Source organism: Lotus japonicus, chromosome 1 (assembly GCF_012489685.1).
Source record: "Lotus japonicus ecotype B-129 chromosome 1, LjGifu_v1.2".
NCBI classification, from domain to species: domain Eukaryota; kingdom Viridiplantae; phylum Streptophyta; class Magnoliopsida; order Fabales; family Fabaceae; genus Lotus; species Lotus japonicus.
This window is the reverse complement of record NC_080041.1, coordinates 20552288-20571405: the sequence shown is the minus strand read 5'-3', so window position 1 is coordinate 20571405 and position 19118 is coordinate 20552288. Positions and strand designations below refer to the sequence as shown.

General features: G+C 38.5%; 1 protein-coding gene across 1 annotated transcript; it reads left to right on the top strand.

The window, feature by feature from the left end:
- The first annotated feature begins 12476 nt into the window (after window positions 1–12476).
- Window positions 12477–17018, top strand: LOC130734071 (hydroxyacylglutathione hydrolase cytoplasmic). Its single transcript, XM_057586369.1, has 7 exons — window positions 12477–12643; window positions 12735–12857; window positions 13480–13641; window positions 14825–14903; window positions 15143–15256; window positions 16263–16439; window positions 16663–17018. The coding sequence occupies exons 1-7, from the start codon at window positions 12597–12599 to the stop codon at window positions 16735–16737; spliced, it is 777 nt and encodes a 258-aa protein (XP_057442352.1). The 5' UTR covers window positions 12477–12596; the 3' UTR covers window positions 16738–17018.
- The last annotated feature ends 2100 nt before the right edge of the window (window positions 17019–19118 follow it).

The following is a 19118-nucleotide window of genomic DNA, read 5'->3' as shown; positions in this document are numbered from 1 at the left end:
GGACTTCAGAGTTTCCACTATTCAGCTTCTGGATCTTCAGAGTCTTCTACACCATCAGAACATCTGAACCTTCAGTGTTTCTTGGTTGTCAGAACTTCTGGATCTTCAGAGCTTCTAGCGACTGAGTCCTCATCAGAGTTTGTATAGCTTCAGATCTTCTGAAGCTTTTCCACTGTTCATACTGAACATGGTGAATGCGAAAGCGTTGCTTGGGTTACCCTTTATACACAGTGCTTCTGATTTGTGTGAGATGGAGTCAAGGTCAGAGCCTGGAAATAGCACACTCAGAAAAACACGTTAGAGTACCACAATTGTTCATATCAAAAGGTTAACTTGTAATCATCAAAACATGAGTTGTACTACTAGATCAAAATTTGATCTTACAATCTCCCCCTTTTTGATGATGACAAAACTAAGATTTTTGATGAACAATTCTTAAACAATAAACTGAATTCACTCAGAGTTTAGAGATATAGAATAAGACTTATCCTGATGTGAATAGTTTATCTTGCTCATTCTGAATTCAAGTCACTGCTTGATTCTGAGCTTAGCTCCCCCTGAATCTAATACTTGATGAAAACGTTAGTAAAGTCTAGATTCTGAGCTAAAACATATAAGAGTTCAGAGTGAAAGGCTTATGACATAGATGAAAAACGAATAATCAGAGCGCATAAGTGATCAGAGTCATAGACAGGGTATCAGAGTCTTGGGTATCAGAGTCAACTTAGAATCACTTCAGAAGAAGTGAAATGTATTCCTTGTATTTGCCCAGTGACACATCTATGGTCATGAAGGTGGAACTCTTAAAATCTCCAAAAGAAAAATAAGTCACACTAACACATCTTACACATCAAAAACTGGGTTTACTCCCCCTTTTTGTCATAAGCAAAAAGCTTGGGGTGTGAAAAACTTAGCTTGAAGTACAAGGTACTCCCCCTTAGAGAAGGTCTAAGTTTAAAAGAAGATGAAAACGATGTAAGAATCAGAGTTAGGCGAAAAAGAATAGAAGAGTTAATGCAAGGGATGAACGTTTACCACCGGTCAAGTGAGTAAATAGAAGGGTCAGTTACCAAGAACTTAACCTCGAGAAACTGTAAGAGCATTAACTTTCAGAGAGAAAGTGAAGCCTATATAAAGCGTTGGAGAGAAAGGTAAGCTTCACACCGCGAATAGTTTTCAGTAAGAAAAAAAATGGCATCATACAGAATGGCATTAGAAGAGCTCAGAAGGAAGGCTTTTGAGGAAGATATGTTCCTCAATATTAGGCATCCCCATGGTACAAAGACCATACAAGAGCTGACGAAGACACTGCTGGAAGAAGATCTTGGTCCAGAGATGGAGAAAGATCTGAAGGAGTTCCTCTGCTTCGTGGAAGAGATTCAGGAGCTTTGCCAGCGGGAGCTGAATCTGCTGGAAGAGAAGGAGAGTGTGGAAAAGAGACTTAAGACGACAGAAGAGAGTCTAGAGAGAGATGAGCTGAGCATCAGACTCGGCAACATAGAGTATACACTGGATCGTCTGGAGAAGGAAAGAGTGGAGCAGCGCCAAGAATGCAGAAGAATGAGGAAGGATCCTCCATTCTAGATATAGGGAATAATGTATGATGTGAAAAATTATGATGTAAACATTGAACAAGTATGAATAAAACAGGTTTTGCAAACATATGTGACACAAATATATATAGATATATGCATATAGAATCACAAATGAACAAATTAAAATAAGTAAACAAAGTGTAAATAAAACAACGTTAAATAAAAAGAAAAGGAAGAAAAAGAAGAGATCCTAAAAACTAAGGTTTGTCAGTACGGCGCAGAAGTTCCATCATCATTTGCTTCATCTCAATCAGCATGGATTCATGAGTGTCAAGACGTTGTTCCATGATGTCGAGTCTGGATGAGCTTGTCTGAGTTGAACTGGAAGGAACATTCTGAGCAGCTTGAGGTTCTGGAATGGAAGCAGAAGCAGCAGGAGTAAACATAACGGGAGCAAGTCGCTCTGCCTCAGCCTCAGTTTCAAGACGCTCTGCCTCAAGTCTGGCTTGTTCAGCCTGAGCTGCTGCTTGACGTGCAGCTTCTTCTTCTTGTTCTTTCTTTCTCTTGGCTTCTTCAATGGCTTCAAGAAGCTTGTTTCTCTGTTCTAGTTCGTGAAGAGCCACCCTTCTGGCAAATCTTTGCTTTGCAGCCTCAACACTCTGACTGCCCTCTGCATGCAGGAGCTGCATCATAACGGGAAACTGAGCCACTAGCCAAGAGCTCAAATTGTTCCACTCATCAGCCACATTGTCAGCATTTTCACTGAGATCAGTCTGACCGTGCACATTGCGGAGCCTCAAGGAGGCTTCATGATAGAAGATATTGATGCACTCAGAGAGAGATGTGGGTTGAAGGTGAGTATAGGGAATGATGGAGAGGTTGGGTGCAGGAGAGGCTGGGTGATTGCTGCTATGAGCTTCAGAGGCACCTTGTGGAGAACCAATGTTAGTTATAGGAGCATTGGGTTCAGAGGTTCCACGGTGAGGGTCTGAAGTTTCAACCAGAGGGTGAGGTGATCTAACCGAGGATTGGTTAGACACTGATTGTTCAGGTTCAGGGTCTGGTTGAATTGGCTCTTGTTGGTCAGGGATAGGGTGATCTTGTTGGACTAAGGGGTCTGCCTCTTGGATAGGATTGGCCAAGATAGGTTCATCTAGGTCAACTAGACGTTCAGGTCTAGGGCCAGGATATTGCCTAGGGCTTGGACATGTAAGGTAATATTCTTCCAAGGCAGATACCTTCTCTTTCCTAACCTCCATGAATTTTCTAAGTGATTCAGAGGTATTGGAGGGAGGAGAGTCAATGACATTGATGGGGAAGGATACAGGTGTGAAGGCGGATGAAGAGTCTGTATCCGTGGGTCTGACAACAGGACGTGCTGATGCTCTGGGAGCAGAGTGATCAGACGTTCTGGGTTGTGGTTCTGTTGGTTTGGGTTCTGGTTGGTCTTGGATGATGGGTTCAGAGGGTAATGGGTCGTATGGAATGGTAAGGAGAGAGGTTGGATCTTCTGACCTAGAGGGTTGGTTCTGAAGCAAATTCCAGAGTGGTGCTTCAGTAGGAGAAGGTTGAAAGAATGAAGATCTTGGAGAATGTGGTGGAGTGGTGGTTTGTGCGGCTGGTTGGGTTTCAGGAATAGGAGTGAGGGGATTTGAAGAGTGTTGGAGTAAGGCAGAAATTGGGAGTGCATCAAATAAATTCAAATCATCATCAGAGGTAAGTGCAGGCTTACTTGTATGTGCTGATGATCGAGTCACTCTGGCAGGAGCTTCGGTCCTTCTGACCACTGCAGCAGCTGGTTCCACCCGAGTAGGCTTCACCACAATTCTGACCTTCTTCTGCTTCTTCTTTGGAGGACCATCCTCACTATCATCACCATCATCATCATCAGGCTTGCTCTTCGCCTTCTTGACCAGAGGGACATCAGATTCCTCTGAGGATTCGTCCAGAACCATCTTCCTCTTGGTTTTCTTCTTTGGAGGAGAAGAATACTCTGGAGTTGGTGGAAGTCTGCTGACAAAATCATCAAGGTCGATCTCGAATCCTTGAGCCCTGAGGTCTTCAACATAGCATCTGATGGCTTCAGGATGGTCTGCTTGAGTCCACAGAGGGTAGTCATTCAGAGGCATTCTTCTTCCTCTGATCTCAGAGGATGTGTCCTCATGAGCAGGAGCAATCTTCTTCTGGATTAAGCCCATCTTCTTCAGAGAGTTGGCAGTGAAGACATCACTGACAATTGTGCTCAAGTCCTCTGTGCAACCAGCATCGATCAAATCTTGCACCAAGTTGCTTTCAATGAGAAAGTCTGAGAGCAGCCTCCCAAAAGGGATATATTTGATGGCTGACTTGATGGAGGCGGTGGTGCGAGACTTCCGGATGCATTCCTTCAAATAGGAGAACAGGAAGTAAGGAAGGCAGATCGTCTCCTTGTCTTGAATGAAGAACAGCATCGCCTTCTGGTTGAAGTTGATGTAGTCTGGAGAACTGCCCTTTGGTCGCTGATTGATGCAGTTGAGCAGGATCTTGTGCCAGATTCTCAATTTGGGGTGAAGATCCATCACCTTATAGCTCGTCTTGCCCGGTTTGAAGGAGGTGTACAGGGCCTTGTTGACGATGTCCTTGGTTCTGGGTTTCAGCTTCGATTCTGTCAGTGAGAACCGATACCCATGAGCAGTTTCTGCACCTAGCAGATTCACGAATGATTTCTCCGTGATGACGATCTTCCTACCCAGTATGTAAGAGACCACCTGAGTGTCATCACAGTCGGCATGCTTCCAGAATTCCTTTACCAGCTTCTCATACACCGGTCCTCGAAGTCGATTGAAGTAGTTTCCCCAACCTTGAGCTTGGACTTCAGGACGAAGATCAAACCCATTTGCAGCCAAGTTGTCGAGGTTGAATCTCCATTCTGCAAGGACTTGGAGTTCCTCAGGAGGAAATACACAGTGAACGGCACAGCCCCGTTCTGCAATAGGAACAACCTGCTCTTGAGCTTGAGCTTGTTCTTGTGCTGGGTTCTCAGAGCCCTGTTGACCCGTTGCCAAACCGACTACCATATGAGGGAACTGAGGTGCATCGGCAGTAGATCTTCTGGTTTGTCTCACCATTTTGAAGAGGTTGAAGGTTTGAGGTAGAAGATGAAGTTTGAAGGATGAGGAAAGATCGAGAGAGAAATTGAGAAGGAGGCGGTTTTGAAAAGCAAAGAGTGCAAGAGTGAAAACCGGAAGTGAAGAGAACGTGTGTGGATAGTGGGTTTTATCAAATAACCGTTGTTGATTCAAAAAGCACTTTAAGATCAACGGTTGAAAATTAAAGATAGATAGTAACAGTAAAATACACAATCACACACAGGAGGTAAGCATATCTACACGCAATCATAACAGACTGTCACACGGGCACAAGGAACTATGCATCAGAAATTCTGACGCACGTGTTGTTGTCTCAGCTTCAGAGTCAGTACCAGTGGGCACACACACTCTGATTGAGTTACCTTCTGAACTAGACATCTTCTGATCAAGAAGTATTATAGTCAGAGGTTCTGATCCATCTTCACTCTGGACAAAAGTCCATGTTTAGGTTTTTCAGAATAAAATTAAATCTATCTTCAGCTAAGGGCTTTGTAAAGATATCTGCCCATTGATGGTCAGTATCAACAAACTTCAGAAGAAGTACGCCCTTCTGCACATAATCTCTAATGAAGTGATACTTTACCTCAATGTGCTTTGCCCTTGAATGCAAGATAGGATTCTTGCTCAACGAGATTGCAGCAGTGTTATCACAATAAATTGGGATATTGCTCTCAAGGATCTGATAATCCTCCAGCTGATGTTTCATCCAGAGCATCTGAGTGCTGCATATTGCTGCTGAGATATATTCTGCCTCTGCAGTTGATAGTGCAATGGTTGATTGCCTCTTGCTTGCCCATGAGACTAGATTGCTTCCCAGAAATTGACAATTTCCAGAAGTACTTTTTCTCTCTGTTCTATCTCCAGCATAATCAGGATCACAATAACCTGAAAGCTTATACTCTGATGTTTTCTTATACATCAAGCCAAGGTTAGTGGTGCCTTTCAGATACCTTAGGATCCTCTTAACCGCAGTTAAGTGGGTTTCCCTTGGATCTGATTGGAAACGAGCACATAAATGAACACTAAATAATATGTCTGGCCTAGATGCAGTTAAGTAGAGAAGTGAACCTATCATGCCACGATAGAGCTTCTGACATACTTTACCACTTATATCTTCTTTTTCCAGAATGCATGTTGGATGCATTGGAGTCTTGGCCACTGTAGATTCCAGCATATTGAACTTCTTCAGAAGTTCTTTAGTGTACTTGCTCTGATGGATATATGTTCCTTCTGGTGTTTGATCAACTTGTATTCCCAGAAAGTACTTTAATTCTCCCATCATACTCATCTCAAATTCAGCCTGCATCATCTCAGAAAATTCTTTGCATAGAGATTGATTAGCAGAACCAAATATAATATCATCAACATAAATTTGCACAATTAAGATATCATCTTTATAGGTCTTGCAAAAAAGAGTTGTATCTACTTTACCCCTTACAAACTCATTCTCCAGAAGGAATGAGCTAAGTCTCTCATACCATGCTCTGGGAGCTTGCTTCAGACCGTAGAGTGATTTCTTCAATTTGAACACATGGTCTGGTTTCATTTCATCTTCAAAACCTGGGGGTTGATGAACATAGACTTCCTCTGAGATATAACCATTTAGGAAGGCACTCTTTACGTCCATCTGATGTAGAACTATGTTGTGATTTACTGAGAAGGAAATCAATAGTCTGATTGCCTCCAGTCTTGCTACTGGAGCAAATGTTTCAGTATAGTCTATTCCTTCCTGCTGGCTGTAGCCTTGAGCAACTAGCCTTGCCTTGTTTCTGACTACATCTCCTTTTTCATTCAGCTTGTTTTTGAATACCCATTTTGTTCCAATAACATGAACATTCTCAGGCTTCTTCACTAAGCTCCAAACATCGTTCTTGGAAAATTGATTCAGTTCTTCTTCCATGGCCAGAATCCAATCCTTGTCCTGAAGAGCTTCATCTATGGACTTGGGTTCAATTAAGGACACCAATCCTTTCAGACTCAGCAAGGTCTCTTCAGAGGGTCTGAAGGCAGATCTGGTTCTGACTGGTTCATCTTTGTTGCCCAGAATCAATTCCTTAGGATGAGCTGCAGTGATTCTGCTCTTCTTCAGAGTTTGTGAGTTAGAGGGACCAGCTTCTTCCTCTGGTTCATCTTCCTCTGGCTCAACTTCCTCTGGAGCTTTGCCTTTGTCAGAAACATTAATGCTTAAATCTGCAAACTTTTCAACTAGCTTTGACTGGTCAGAGTCAAGCTTATCATCAAATCTAACATGAATAGAATCTTCAATAGTCTTAGCATCAGTATTATAAAATCTAAACCCTTTAGATCTATCAGAATAACCAAGTAATAGACACTTAGAAGACTTAGCATCAAATTTATGCAATCTATCCTTAGTATTGAGAACATAACAAACACAGCCAAAAGGATGAAAATAAGAAATGTTGGGTTTTATGTTCTTCCACAATTCATAAGGAGTCTTATTCAGAATTGGTCTCACAGAGATTCTATTCTGAATGTAACATGCTGTATTTACTGCCTCTGCCCAAAAGTGCTTAGCCATGCCAGTTTCTTGGAGCATGGTTCTAGCCATCTCCTGAAGAGTTCTGTTCTTCCTCTCAACAACACCATTTTGTTGAGGAGTTCTGGGACAAGAGAAATCATGTGCAATTCCATAGGAATCAAACAGACTCTCAAACTTGTCATTCTCAAACTCTCCACCATGGTCACTTCTGACACGTACAATTCTACAAGCCTTCTCGTTTTGCACTTGAGCAATGAAGGTAGAGAACACAGCATGAGACTCATCCTTGCGGGTTAGAAACTTTACCCATGTCCAGCGGCTATAGTCATCAACGATAACCATCCCATATCTCTTGCCACCTATAGACTCAGTTTTCACTGGTCCAAACAGGTCGATATGCAGAAGTTCTAACGGCCTTGAGGTTGAGACAACATTCTTTGCCTTGAAAGGGACTTTTGTGAACTTGCCTTTCTGACATGCTTCACAAAGAGCGTCTGAAGCGAACTTCAGATTGGGTAAGCCCCTGACAAGGTTTAGCTTGCTCAGCTGAGAAATCTTTCTCATACTGGCATGCCCTAACCGTCTATGCCATACCCACTGCTCTTCATTAACAGACAGAAGGCACTTCACATTCTGAGCCTCCAACTCAGATAATCTGATCTTATAAATGTTGTTCTTCCTCTTGCTGTTAAACAGAACAGAGCCATCGATCTGACTTACAGCCCGGCAGGACTTTTGATTGAATATAACATCATAACCCTTGTCAGCTAATTGACTTATAGACAATAAGTTATGTGTTAAGCCGTCTACCAATAAAACATTATCAATGCATGGACTACTATCTACACAAATAGTACCAGTACCAACAATTTTACCCTTTTCATTTCCTCCGAAGCCAACTTCGCCTCCAGGCTTAAGTTTCAGCTCTCGGAACATACGCTTTTCTCCCGTCATGTGACGCGAGCATCCACTGTCCAGATACCATGATTGGTGTTTCAGTGGAGCTATCAAGGATATCTGCAACATAGATAATCTTGTCCTTAGGTACCCACTTTCTGGGTCCTCTTTTGTTAGTTACCCCAGAGGTTCTGATCACCTTGGGTGTCTCAACATAATATTTTAAAGGAATATTTGCATGATATTTAGTCATAGAGAAAGATCCCTTTTTAAGAGGGTTTTTAGCAACTTTAGCAGGTACAGGATCAGGCAATATGGTACCAGAGGGAACAAAGCATTCATATAAAGATTTAGCTTTAGACACAGGAGGCTCATTTCTAATTGGTTTAGAATAGTCAATGCCATGCATTCCATTTCTGCTTACACCATAGATCATTGAAGCCATTAAGCTTCTATCTACGCTTTTGGCCAGGAATCTTTGAAAAGATTTTTCATACTTAGATTCATGCTTACTATCAGAGGCATCGCAGGCAATAACTTCTTCTAACTTAGCAATTTGATTCTTAAGCACAGAGTTAGAATTAACTAAAGCATGGTTATCATTTTTCAAATCAGATATGATTTTCTCATGTTCAGAAGGAGTTTTAGAAACAGCAGATAAGTTCTTTTTCAGCTTCTTATGCTTAGACAACAAAGAGTTATACTTATCCATGATATCAGACAAAGCATGTTTCAGTTCAGAGGTAGAGAAAGAAGCAAATACCTCATTTTCATCGTCTGAGTTAGGATCTCCTTCTGATTCTGAGTCAGAGTCAACAGCTTCCTTTGACTCTGCTCCTTTGTCTTTGACAATGGCCATGAGTCCTTGGACTTCACCATCAGAGTCAACATCCTCTGACTCTGATTCATCGAATGTCACCATCAGACTCTTCTTGGTCTTGAAGTGCTTCTTTGGCTTCTTGTCCTTCTTCAATTTTGGACAGTCACTTTTGTAGTGCCCTGATTCTTTGCACTCAAAACATGTGACTTCCTTGATTGAAGACTTCTTCTGACCTGAGGATTCAGACTTTCCTCTTGCCTTTCCAGAGCCTTTGAACTTGCTCTGCCTGTGCTTCCAGATGCGGTTGAGTCTCTTGGAGATCAGAGTCAGCTCATCTTCATCAGAATCTTCTGATGCTTCTTCAGATTCTTCTTCTTCAGCTTGAAGAGCCTTTGACTTCTCAACCTTAGCCTTTTCAGATTTGGATTTCAAGGCTATGGATTTTTTTCTCAGATCTTGCATCTCTGAGCGCTTCAGCTCATGGCATTTCAAAATGCTGATGAGTTCTTCTAAACTCATATTCTCAACGTCTCTCGTGAGCTCTATTGAAGTCACCAAAGGCATCCAACTTTCAGGAAGACACCTGATGACCCTTATGACATGATCTTTTGTTGTGTAGCTCTTGTTGAGAGGACGTATGCCAGCTACAAGCAGTTGAAATCTGGAGAACATTTCTTCAATGGACTCATTTGGCTCCATGATGAAGGATTCATACTTTTGGATCAAAGACAATGCCTTTGATTCTTTGACTTTCTTGTTTCCTTCATGAGACATCTTCAGAGAATCAAAGATGCCTTTAGCAAACTCACGATCTGTAATCTTCTGGTACTCCTCATAGGAAATAGCACTTAGAAGAATTGCTCTTGCTTTGTGATGTTGTGAGTACAGCTTCTTTTGATCTGCAGTCATCTCTGACCTTGGGATCTTCTTGCCATCTGCATCAACTGGACGCTCATAGCCATCCACAATAATATCCCAGAGATCTGCATCGAAACCCAGAAAGAAACTTTCCAGTCTATCTTTCCAATATTCGAACCTTTGACCATCGAACGTAGGAGGCTTTGCGTTGTAACCATCTCTTTGAGTTTCACTGGTGGTGGCAGCCATTGTTTTTCACACCGGCCCGGATCACTGAACACTGTTAGGTGTGGTAATCAGAACTTGCGCTCTGATACCAATTGAAGGTATGAAAAACGGTAGAAAGGGGGGGTTTGAATAACGTTTTCAGAACAAAACTACCACCTTAAATATTTTAACAAATCTTTTCGAGAACTAAGTGCAAAAGATAGAGATAGAAAAGCACACAAGGATTTTATCCTGGTTCACTTGATAAATCACTCAAGCTACTCCAGTCCACCCGTTAAGGTGATTTCTTCCTTCTTAGAATGAAGGCAATCCACTAATCAGGTAAGAGTTACAACTGCACTTGAAACCTACAAGTGACTAACAATTACACTGACTTAGCTCACACTAAGATTCACTCTCTTAGTCTTCTCTAGGATCCGATCAACCTTGATCTCCTAAAGGAACTAAACAAACTGTTTATCAAAGAAATGTTTACAAGAGATTTGCTTCTAAAAAGCTGATAGTAAACACTATGAATTTCAGATGAAAGAAAGCTTTAGAAAATTTTGAATATCTTGCGCGTGTGTTGCTTCTAGTATTCTATTATGTTTTTCTGTAGCCCTTCTTTCAATCTTCAGCCTCTATATATACTCCAAGGATTAGGGTTGAGCGTTGCATGGGAAATGCTACCGTTGGAGGGCAGTTCTGGAAAATCCAGCTTCTGCTGTGGCTGAGAACGTTAGGTAGGTCGTCAGGAAGGTACACTTGCTTTTGTACTTGGATAGCGACTTGACCTTTTAACCTAGGAGACTTCTGATCAGAGGAATGCTTCGTATTGGAACTTGTGAAGCCGGTTGATCAGAGTCAGAGGGAAAACACAGATCCTCTGACCATTGTATCTTCTGATTCTGAACTTAGAGGGAAGAACATGGCCTTCAGAGTTTCTTGCTTCTGGACTTCAGAGTTTCCACTATTCAGCTTCTGGATCTTCAGAGTCTTCTACACCATCAGAACATCTGAACCTTCAGTGTTTCTTGGTTGTCAGAACTTCTGGATCTTCAGAGCTTCTAGCGACTGAGTCCTCATCAGAGTTTGTATAGCTTCAGATCTTCTGAAGCTTTTCCACTGTTCATACTAAACATGGTGAATGCGAAAGCGTTGCTTGGGTTACCCTTTATACACAGTTCTTCTGATTTGTGTGAGATTGAGTCAAGGTCAGAGCCTGGAAATAGCACACTCAGAAAAACACGTTAGAGTACCACAATTGTTCATATCAAAAGGTTAACTTGTAATCATCAAAACATGAGTTGTACTACTAGATCAAAATTTGATCTTACACCATGAGTTTGGAAGTGGTATAGACAGTAAAGATTTCGAAGAATCACCCTTTTCATAAAAAAATATGTTGGAATTGAAGATCGAGCGGATTCTGTCCATATTTTGTTTTTAAAGTTACCCTAGAAAATAGAATGTATGATGCATGAATACAGTGTAGCTGGATTTAGCATACCAAAATTGCTGACGATGCTTATTGTGGATGATAAAGGAGTAGCGCTCGGAATGTCGTGTACGAAGAAGTATTCCATAACATATGATTGATTAAAATTTTTATCTTAGATTTTATAATTCTTTGTATCATGCGCATCGTAATTAGCATACAGTTTTTTTCTTTCTCTTTATTAATCATTTTCCAAATTGTTACAGGTACAATGGATTTGAATTCAATGAGGGAGAACAAGCAACAAGTCTAGTGGTGTAATTGAGCCTTTTTTATTGCTGATTTATACTGTTGTAATATTGGTCTTTTGTTGGATTCAATAGAGATTTTATTTAAATTGTTTGTTTCATTTGGTTCAATTGTATTTTATGTTCAATAAAAAAAATTTGTTGTTGTTCAAATCTTAAGTTTTTATTTTCATTTTCTAAACGATGCTATTATTAATGTAAGAAATTCATAACCGTTTTTCGCCGTGCAGCGCACGGGTAAAAACACTAGTTGCATCTAATTTGTGATTGATTATATGTTGATTGATTGGCTGATGATTTTTGTGTATGTGCTTGCTAGTGATCGTGGAATAACTGATAGCCCGATAGTCCAAATGGGACTCATGGCATAAACCTATTTATCACCCATGTTGGTAGCTCACTCCCTCCCGCTTATTTTTCAGGTACAGGCTTAAGGTGGGCTTGGGAAGAGTCAAGTTCGAGTCATGCCGAAGCTATTGAGCCATGGTAGTTGTCGGTGAGTAGAAAAGCACGGAGTGAAGATGTCAGAGATTAGTGTATATCGAATAGAAGATGTCAGGGATGAGTGTATGTCGGAGAGCAGACATCATAGATTAGTGCATGTCGGAGAGCAGATATCATAATGTAAATTAGATTGAGGAAAAGAGTAGATAGTTGTACTGTGAAAGGAAACAGAACTAAGTGTATAGAAGTGCACAACAAGAGAGGGAGACTTGTTGTATAAGAAAGTTGAAAGAAAAGTTTTAAAAAGTTCGGATTTGAAGTGGTCACCACATAATGCAAATAGTCAAAGTGCACAAGTGAGGAAAAAAAAGCCACACTCGCATTATATTCATTGAAGAGTGCAAAGTGGTCTCACAAGTCACAACATCACATTCATAGTGAATTAGGAAGCGAAGAGAATCATGAAAATCTATCACATTCCTTGTCTCGAAGATAACTATTCCTATTTGTAACCAACAAACCCTAATTCTCTCATTCACATTCCAAATTTCCCCCAATTTCCCCCAATCTCTGAATCAATCTGTCAATTTCCATTGCAGGATCGAAGACGAGAGCACCAAAGAAGCCGCGGTGGTGGACCCGGTCGAACCGGAGAAGGTTCTTGAAGCTGCCAATTTGCATGGGCTCACTCTCAAACTCGTCCTCACCACCCACCATCACTGGTAATGAATCTAATCCGTTTCTCTCGTAGTTTGTAAATTTAAGCTTGGTAAACTTGTGTTTGGTGAAAATAAGCTTCCTTGAATTGAGTTTGAGAAAATCAATTCTTGTTTGAAAAATGGATTTTTTTTATTGGGACAATATAGGATATGATTACTTTTGAGGTGAAGAAGTAGATATTTTTGTGAGTTTCACATTTAGAATGATTTTTCATAATGGGAAATTAAAAAAAATCTTAACTTGTCTTAAACTTAAATTTAGTCTAAACATGTAAACTTACTTTAAAGTTTAAACAAAATGGATTTCACACCCAAATGTAATTATTTTGAACTAAAATGGTAATCCAAACAGGCACTAAGAGTCTGTTTGGATATGTGCTACTGCTTATTGAAGCTTATGTACTAGAAATGATACTAGATAAGTTCCAATAAGTAATCTTCGGGTTGCATCCAAATGGGTACTAAGTATTTTAACTAGTAGTACTTTTGTTTATTGAAGTAAATGTCCACTGCTTTTCTCTTTTTTGGTATTTTGTGTCCTTTAAAATTGTATTTTATGTGATTTTTGGAGTTTTGAGGGAAAGTGAATAGAAAAGTTTGTGATTTTTGTATGATTATGTGACAGGGATCATGCTGGTGGAAATGAGAAGATAAAGGAATTGGTGCCTGGAATCAAGGTCTATGGTGGTTCGATTGATAAGGTGAAGGGTTGCACTGATAAAGTTGAAAATGGTGATAAGGTGTCTTTGGGAGCTGATATTAGCATATTGGCCCTTCATACACCTTGGTATGGTAACTCAACTTATTAAGATTGTTGGTGGTATCCTTTTCCCCTTGTCAAAAATGGAGAGATTGTAACCTGTGCTGTTGTAGACTGAGGTTGTAATTGTTTGGATCATCCCTTCATTTCAAATGAAATAACAAATAGTCTACTCTGCAAACAGCAAAATATAAACAAGAAAGAAATAGTATAACTAATGTTTGTCTACCAATATAGTGAAATGCTGGGAGATATATGGAAATGTCATCAACTTGCTAACTGCCAAGCATAATAATTGAATGCTGAGAATTGTAAGTAATCAGGTCAGGGTGAATATTATGCAAGCCTTTTACTAAGGGAGCTATGACTTTGGCAATGTGCTTATCTGACCCAGGAAATTTTGCATTGAAGAATTAATTGTGTACTGTTTTCTGAACTTGTTTGGTCAATTATTCTCATCTTTCGAGAGAAGATTTTAACCCTGCTTATGTGATATAAAAGTTTTAAGGCTTAATTGCAACTTTGGTCCCTGACATTTACAAAAGCCACGATTTTGGTCCCTCACCTAATTTAATTACAAAAATCGTCCCTCACCTAACACTTCGTGAACAACGCAATCGATTTTTCCTCTCCTCTCGGCTGTTTTTTTTATCTCATAGTGAAGCTTTGCTGTTGGGAGGCCTAGTTGTTGGAACGCTGGGATTGAGGTTGTGTCCTATTCCTCTGAGTTTTTTTGTTGTTTTTTCCTCTGAGATGTAGAGGCATGTGCCTCCCTCTCTCCAGTGGCACTTCCACCTAAGTTTTCAAACACCACATAAGCTTCTTCCGTTAAAAAATTGACGGTGGGACCAACTTTGTTCACAGAGTGTTAGGTGAGGGATGATTTTTGTAATTAAATTAGGTGAGGGACCAAAATCGTGGCTTTTATAAATGTCAGGGACCAAAAATGCAATTAAGCCAAGTTTTAAACTAATAATATCACGAAGTTGTGTGGTATGATACCAAGGACGCATCGCCTTGCTTTATTGGCCTTATTAGGTGATATAACTAATTTTGTTGGGTGCTTTATCAGTTTTACTTGTTAATAATCCTTAATCTTCTAGTATTGCTTGGTGCTTTTTATTTTCTGTAGTGGTTTGACCTCCCTTTCACCTTTTCTCCGGAGACTTAATCTCTCTTCTTAACTAACCTATTTCCCTGACTTGCTCAGCCACACCAAAGGTCACATAAGTTATTATGTTACTGGCAAAGAGGATGAGGATCCAGCTGTTTTTACAGGAGATACATTGGTAAGATTATCAATATTTTTTTATTTTAATGAATTCTCATGAAACATGTCTGAAAAATGTAGTTCTTTCTAATGCACATATTAAACTTAAAGCAGAACCAAGTGCTTGAAGTCATGATATATGATTTATATTTTGCTCTTGTTCTCTCTGTTTGAAAGCTTTCATGTCTATGAATTTTGATTATTGAAGAGGTCTTGCTTTTAAATATTTGGATTTATTTTTATTGTTTCTTTTTACAGTTTATTGCTAGCTGTGGGAAATTTTTCGAAGGAACCGCAGAACAGATGTATCAGTCACTCTGTGTAACATTAGGTTCCTTACCAAAGCCAACTCGAGTTTACTGTGGCCATGAGGTAAACAATACATGAGTATTAAATGATTATTGGGAATGTCTTCGATCTTTGATCTTCTTATACTTCGAAGTGATGAATTGATTGATCCACTAAACTGTTTCAACAGTTAGTTGATGGATATTTTTTTCTGGTACATATTCTAATTAATGGAGATAGCTGAAATGAAAAATGATGCAAATATATATTGGAGTTCGAGTTCATTCTACTGTTATTGAGGATATAAATCTTGATTGGCTGTGAAGATATTTTGCATGCTCCTCAAATTATTTTAGCATCTTGGGTCAACCCACAAAATCTGTGAACTTCTTGATGATGTTAGTGGTTGTGAAGTTGTAAAAAAGTCCAAAGCAAGCATCTTGGACCAGTGCTTGCATGCAAAATTTATGTAATAACTGGGAAATGCTGGGCTTATATTTCCAATTAATTAGTGTTGCACAGAGTCGTCAGATGAATATATGGGAGCAAGAAGTTGGGAACATATTGGCACTTGTCATTAAGTATTCATGAATGCTGTTTCCTAAACTTTTGTTTTGACAGACGTCTACTAATGTTCCTAGAATGGAAAGTTAAATTTCTGGCAAAGAGCTAGAATTATGTTACAGCAACCATTGAGCAAGAACAATTCATTGATCCTTCATTTTTATAACGTACCTTTTGTTTTGGTGAAAAAAGATGCAATTGATATTGAGATGCCAGTTCCAAAGTTATGATTTGGGATTGAGAAGGAGTGAATAGCTTTAGGTATTCCTTATCGATTGTTCATAAGAAGCGCATTTGTGCAAAATTGGCTGTGCACTTATGCTTAAAGTACAAGATTTATAACTTAGGTTAAATTAATAATGCAGCTTTAAGGCATAGAGAACATACAGAGTGAGGGAACGATAAATTCTAGACTCTTTACCTACTTGGCCTAGTAAAAACTTATATCCTTAGTGGCTTATTTAGTACATACTGTGACTTATATATCATTAACCACCTTTAAGATTTTGAGTTTCTGTTTTTGCAGTACTCGGTGAAGAACTTGCAATTTGCTCTGACAATTGAGCCGGGCAATTTGAAGACACAGCAAAAATTAACCTGGGCTCAGAATCAGCGGCAAGCTGGCCAGCCGACAATTCCCTCTACCATTGAGGAAGAGTTGGAGACCAATCCATTTATGAGGATTGATTTACCTGAGATCCAGGTTTGTCACCTCTCCAACCCTCTTAAAAGTGTAAAACAGATAGATAATTTCTTATCAATGGGAAGGAGGAATAAAGTAGATACTTTAGTAATGCCCTCAGTAGTGTTGGTGCTTTATATAAACAAAATTCTTACATATTTAATCAGAAAAGGAACCTGCAATTTGTGCTAGTTTCTCAATTTTTGTTTGATAAAAATAAAGTTAACAAGTCTAATGTTTGCAGGAGAAGGTGGGCTTCAAGTCACCTGTTGAAGCTTTAGGAGAGTTAAGGAAATTGAAAGATAACTGGAGGGGCTAATGAAAGTTAAGACGTGCATTTTCATTCCTGTTCCCTTTTCCTTCTGTGTTGCATCCATGTTAAGAAAGACCTGTATGTATATATACACACATTGTAACAGTTTGGTTTGCCAGAAGTTGAAATGACAGTGTCAGAGCCTCAGAGGCTTGTCATGTTAGGGACATGGATTGTGACAATCAATGTCTCTTACATGTTATGTTGGTTAGTCCAAATACTAAGATGTCCTATTTCATTCATGTCACTTACTTGTGAACTTGAAATCAATTATTTTCTCGTTTCTATTTCTGTATGCAAAGTAACTTTCTCCCTCTAATAAAAAATAAAATGAATATATAACTGCGATGCTTTGTTTCTTTCTGTGACACTGATGAGAATGGGAAAGGTATAGAAAACAATGGCTTACTTCATTTAACCATTATTCATGTTTGTTTTTTTGGATTTGTAAATAGAATCACGATGGCCTGGCTTTATCAAACATAGACATTAGCGGGCAAAACGCTTGTTGGCATCACTACTGGCGGTGATTTCGTACTTCACACCACCATTCAGTAATAATAGGAGTACTATTGTACCGAATACAATTGTATTTCACATACCCTTTATATTTTATGGATTTTCTGTGTTTATTTGTTAAAATACCTGGACAACTAATATAACTAAGGTACAGTTTCAATGAAAAGTCTATGTTTTAGGAGAAAAATATTTGTTCCTAATTAAAAAAAAAATTAAGAGAAAATACTGTAAACAATATATTTTTTAGTTCAAAATAAGGTTATGCTTGGTTTGTGGCCAACCATGCGGAGAGGACTTAGGTATTTGACTATTTCCGAATACATTGAAGCACAAGCCACAAGGTATTAATGTAAGTAGTCATCGAGAATTTGAGACGTGTGTATCACTTTAAAAAGTGGTCAATCAATTTTTATTTAATACTATTGTTATATCTAACGATCATCGGATATGATGGTTCATTGGTGTATCACTTTTGAAATGGTTCACTTTATAATATCAAGTGCTTGTAGATCACATTAGTGGGCATTGTTCAGAGATTAAATCATGAACTAAATGTTTAAGGATCTCAATTATCTACTGAAACTTGTTTGTGCAATATACTAAATTTCAAAACATACTTGTATGCAATTTTAATATTTTTGTTTCTATTCACCCATATATTTTTTTTAGTATGAACACATGTATTTCATTAATGCATGTTCTGAGTGTGTAACATTTACACTATAGTGAAATTAGCTTTAACATGATATTTTCATAAATAAAATTCGAATCTCTCAAGTTAGTTATTCATCTATATGTAAAAAAACTTATTAAACACAAGTGGTATACATTCATTCATCATGAACAGTCTAAAAGTGACAACATGTGTTCATAACTTCATATGAAAAGGAAAGAGAGACGGTGGATGATGGCTCTTTGTTTTCATTGGTTGGAATGACAAGAGGAAGAAAGGGATCTTGATAATGTCCGTTGAAACGCGTTTCTTTATTTATTTATCGTCCTTGGCTTGGCCAACATCAATTATTTCAGTTAGGTTTATCACAATTATTACATATGATTATTCAATGCTATTCTTCTCCCAAAATATCTTTCATATGTTCTCGTTACCACCCACTACGATATTTATTGGTTGGTGAATAGTTTGTGTAAAACACTAAGAAGAAATATATGTAGACTAGATATTTGACTTCTTTAAACATTTACTTGAGTTTGTTAAACAATTATATATACAGAAAAAATATATTGAGAAAGACATACTAAATTAATATAATATGTATAAGTCTTAAAAAAATTGGTCTCATTACAGAAGTAACTATTTTTTTTATGGGACTCATGACTGATTAACTATGAAAAAGCACAATCATTTTAATTTTTATACTACACACAACACAACCATAGCCCTTCATATCAAAATCAATCACTAATGAACTAATTAAGATTAAAAAAAATTCTTTCTTAAAATATATTAAATATTTATCATTTATTTAATCATAAAATATAAATATCAGGAAACATTGCTTAACCGGAAAGTAAACAATGCCTATTGTTTCAAGTGCTAAAGAATTAGTGGACAATAAAAAATGAAGTGCTAAAGAATTTGGTTTCTTTAAGACTTAAAAACAAGGCACTCTATGCTTCAAGAGTTTTGTCTCTAACTACATAATCCACTTAACTTGTTATACAATTCTAGATTTGTTCAAATCTATCATAAATTTTGGATGACAATGTCTCATACAAAAAAGAAACTGACCTACTTATTTAAAATAAAAATATATTAAATTAGTGAAAATTTGGCCAATATTTCCATGTTTTTTCAAGCATTCACACATATAATCAAGTAATCAACACTTTTGAAACAAAAACAAGAA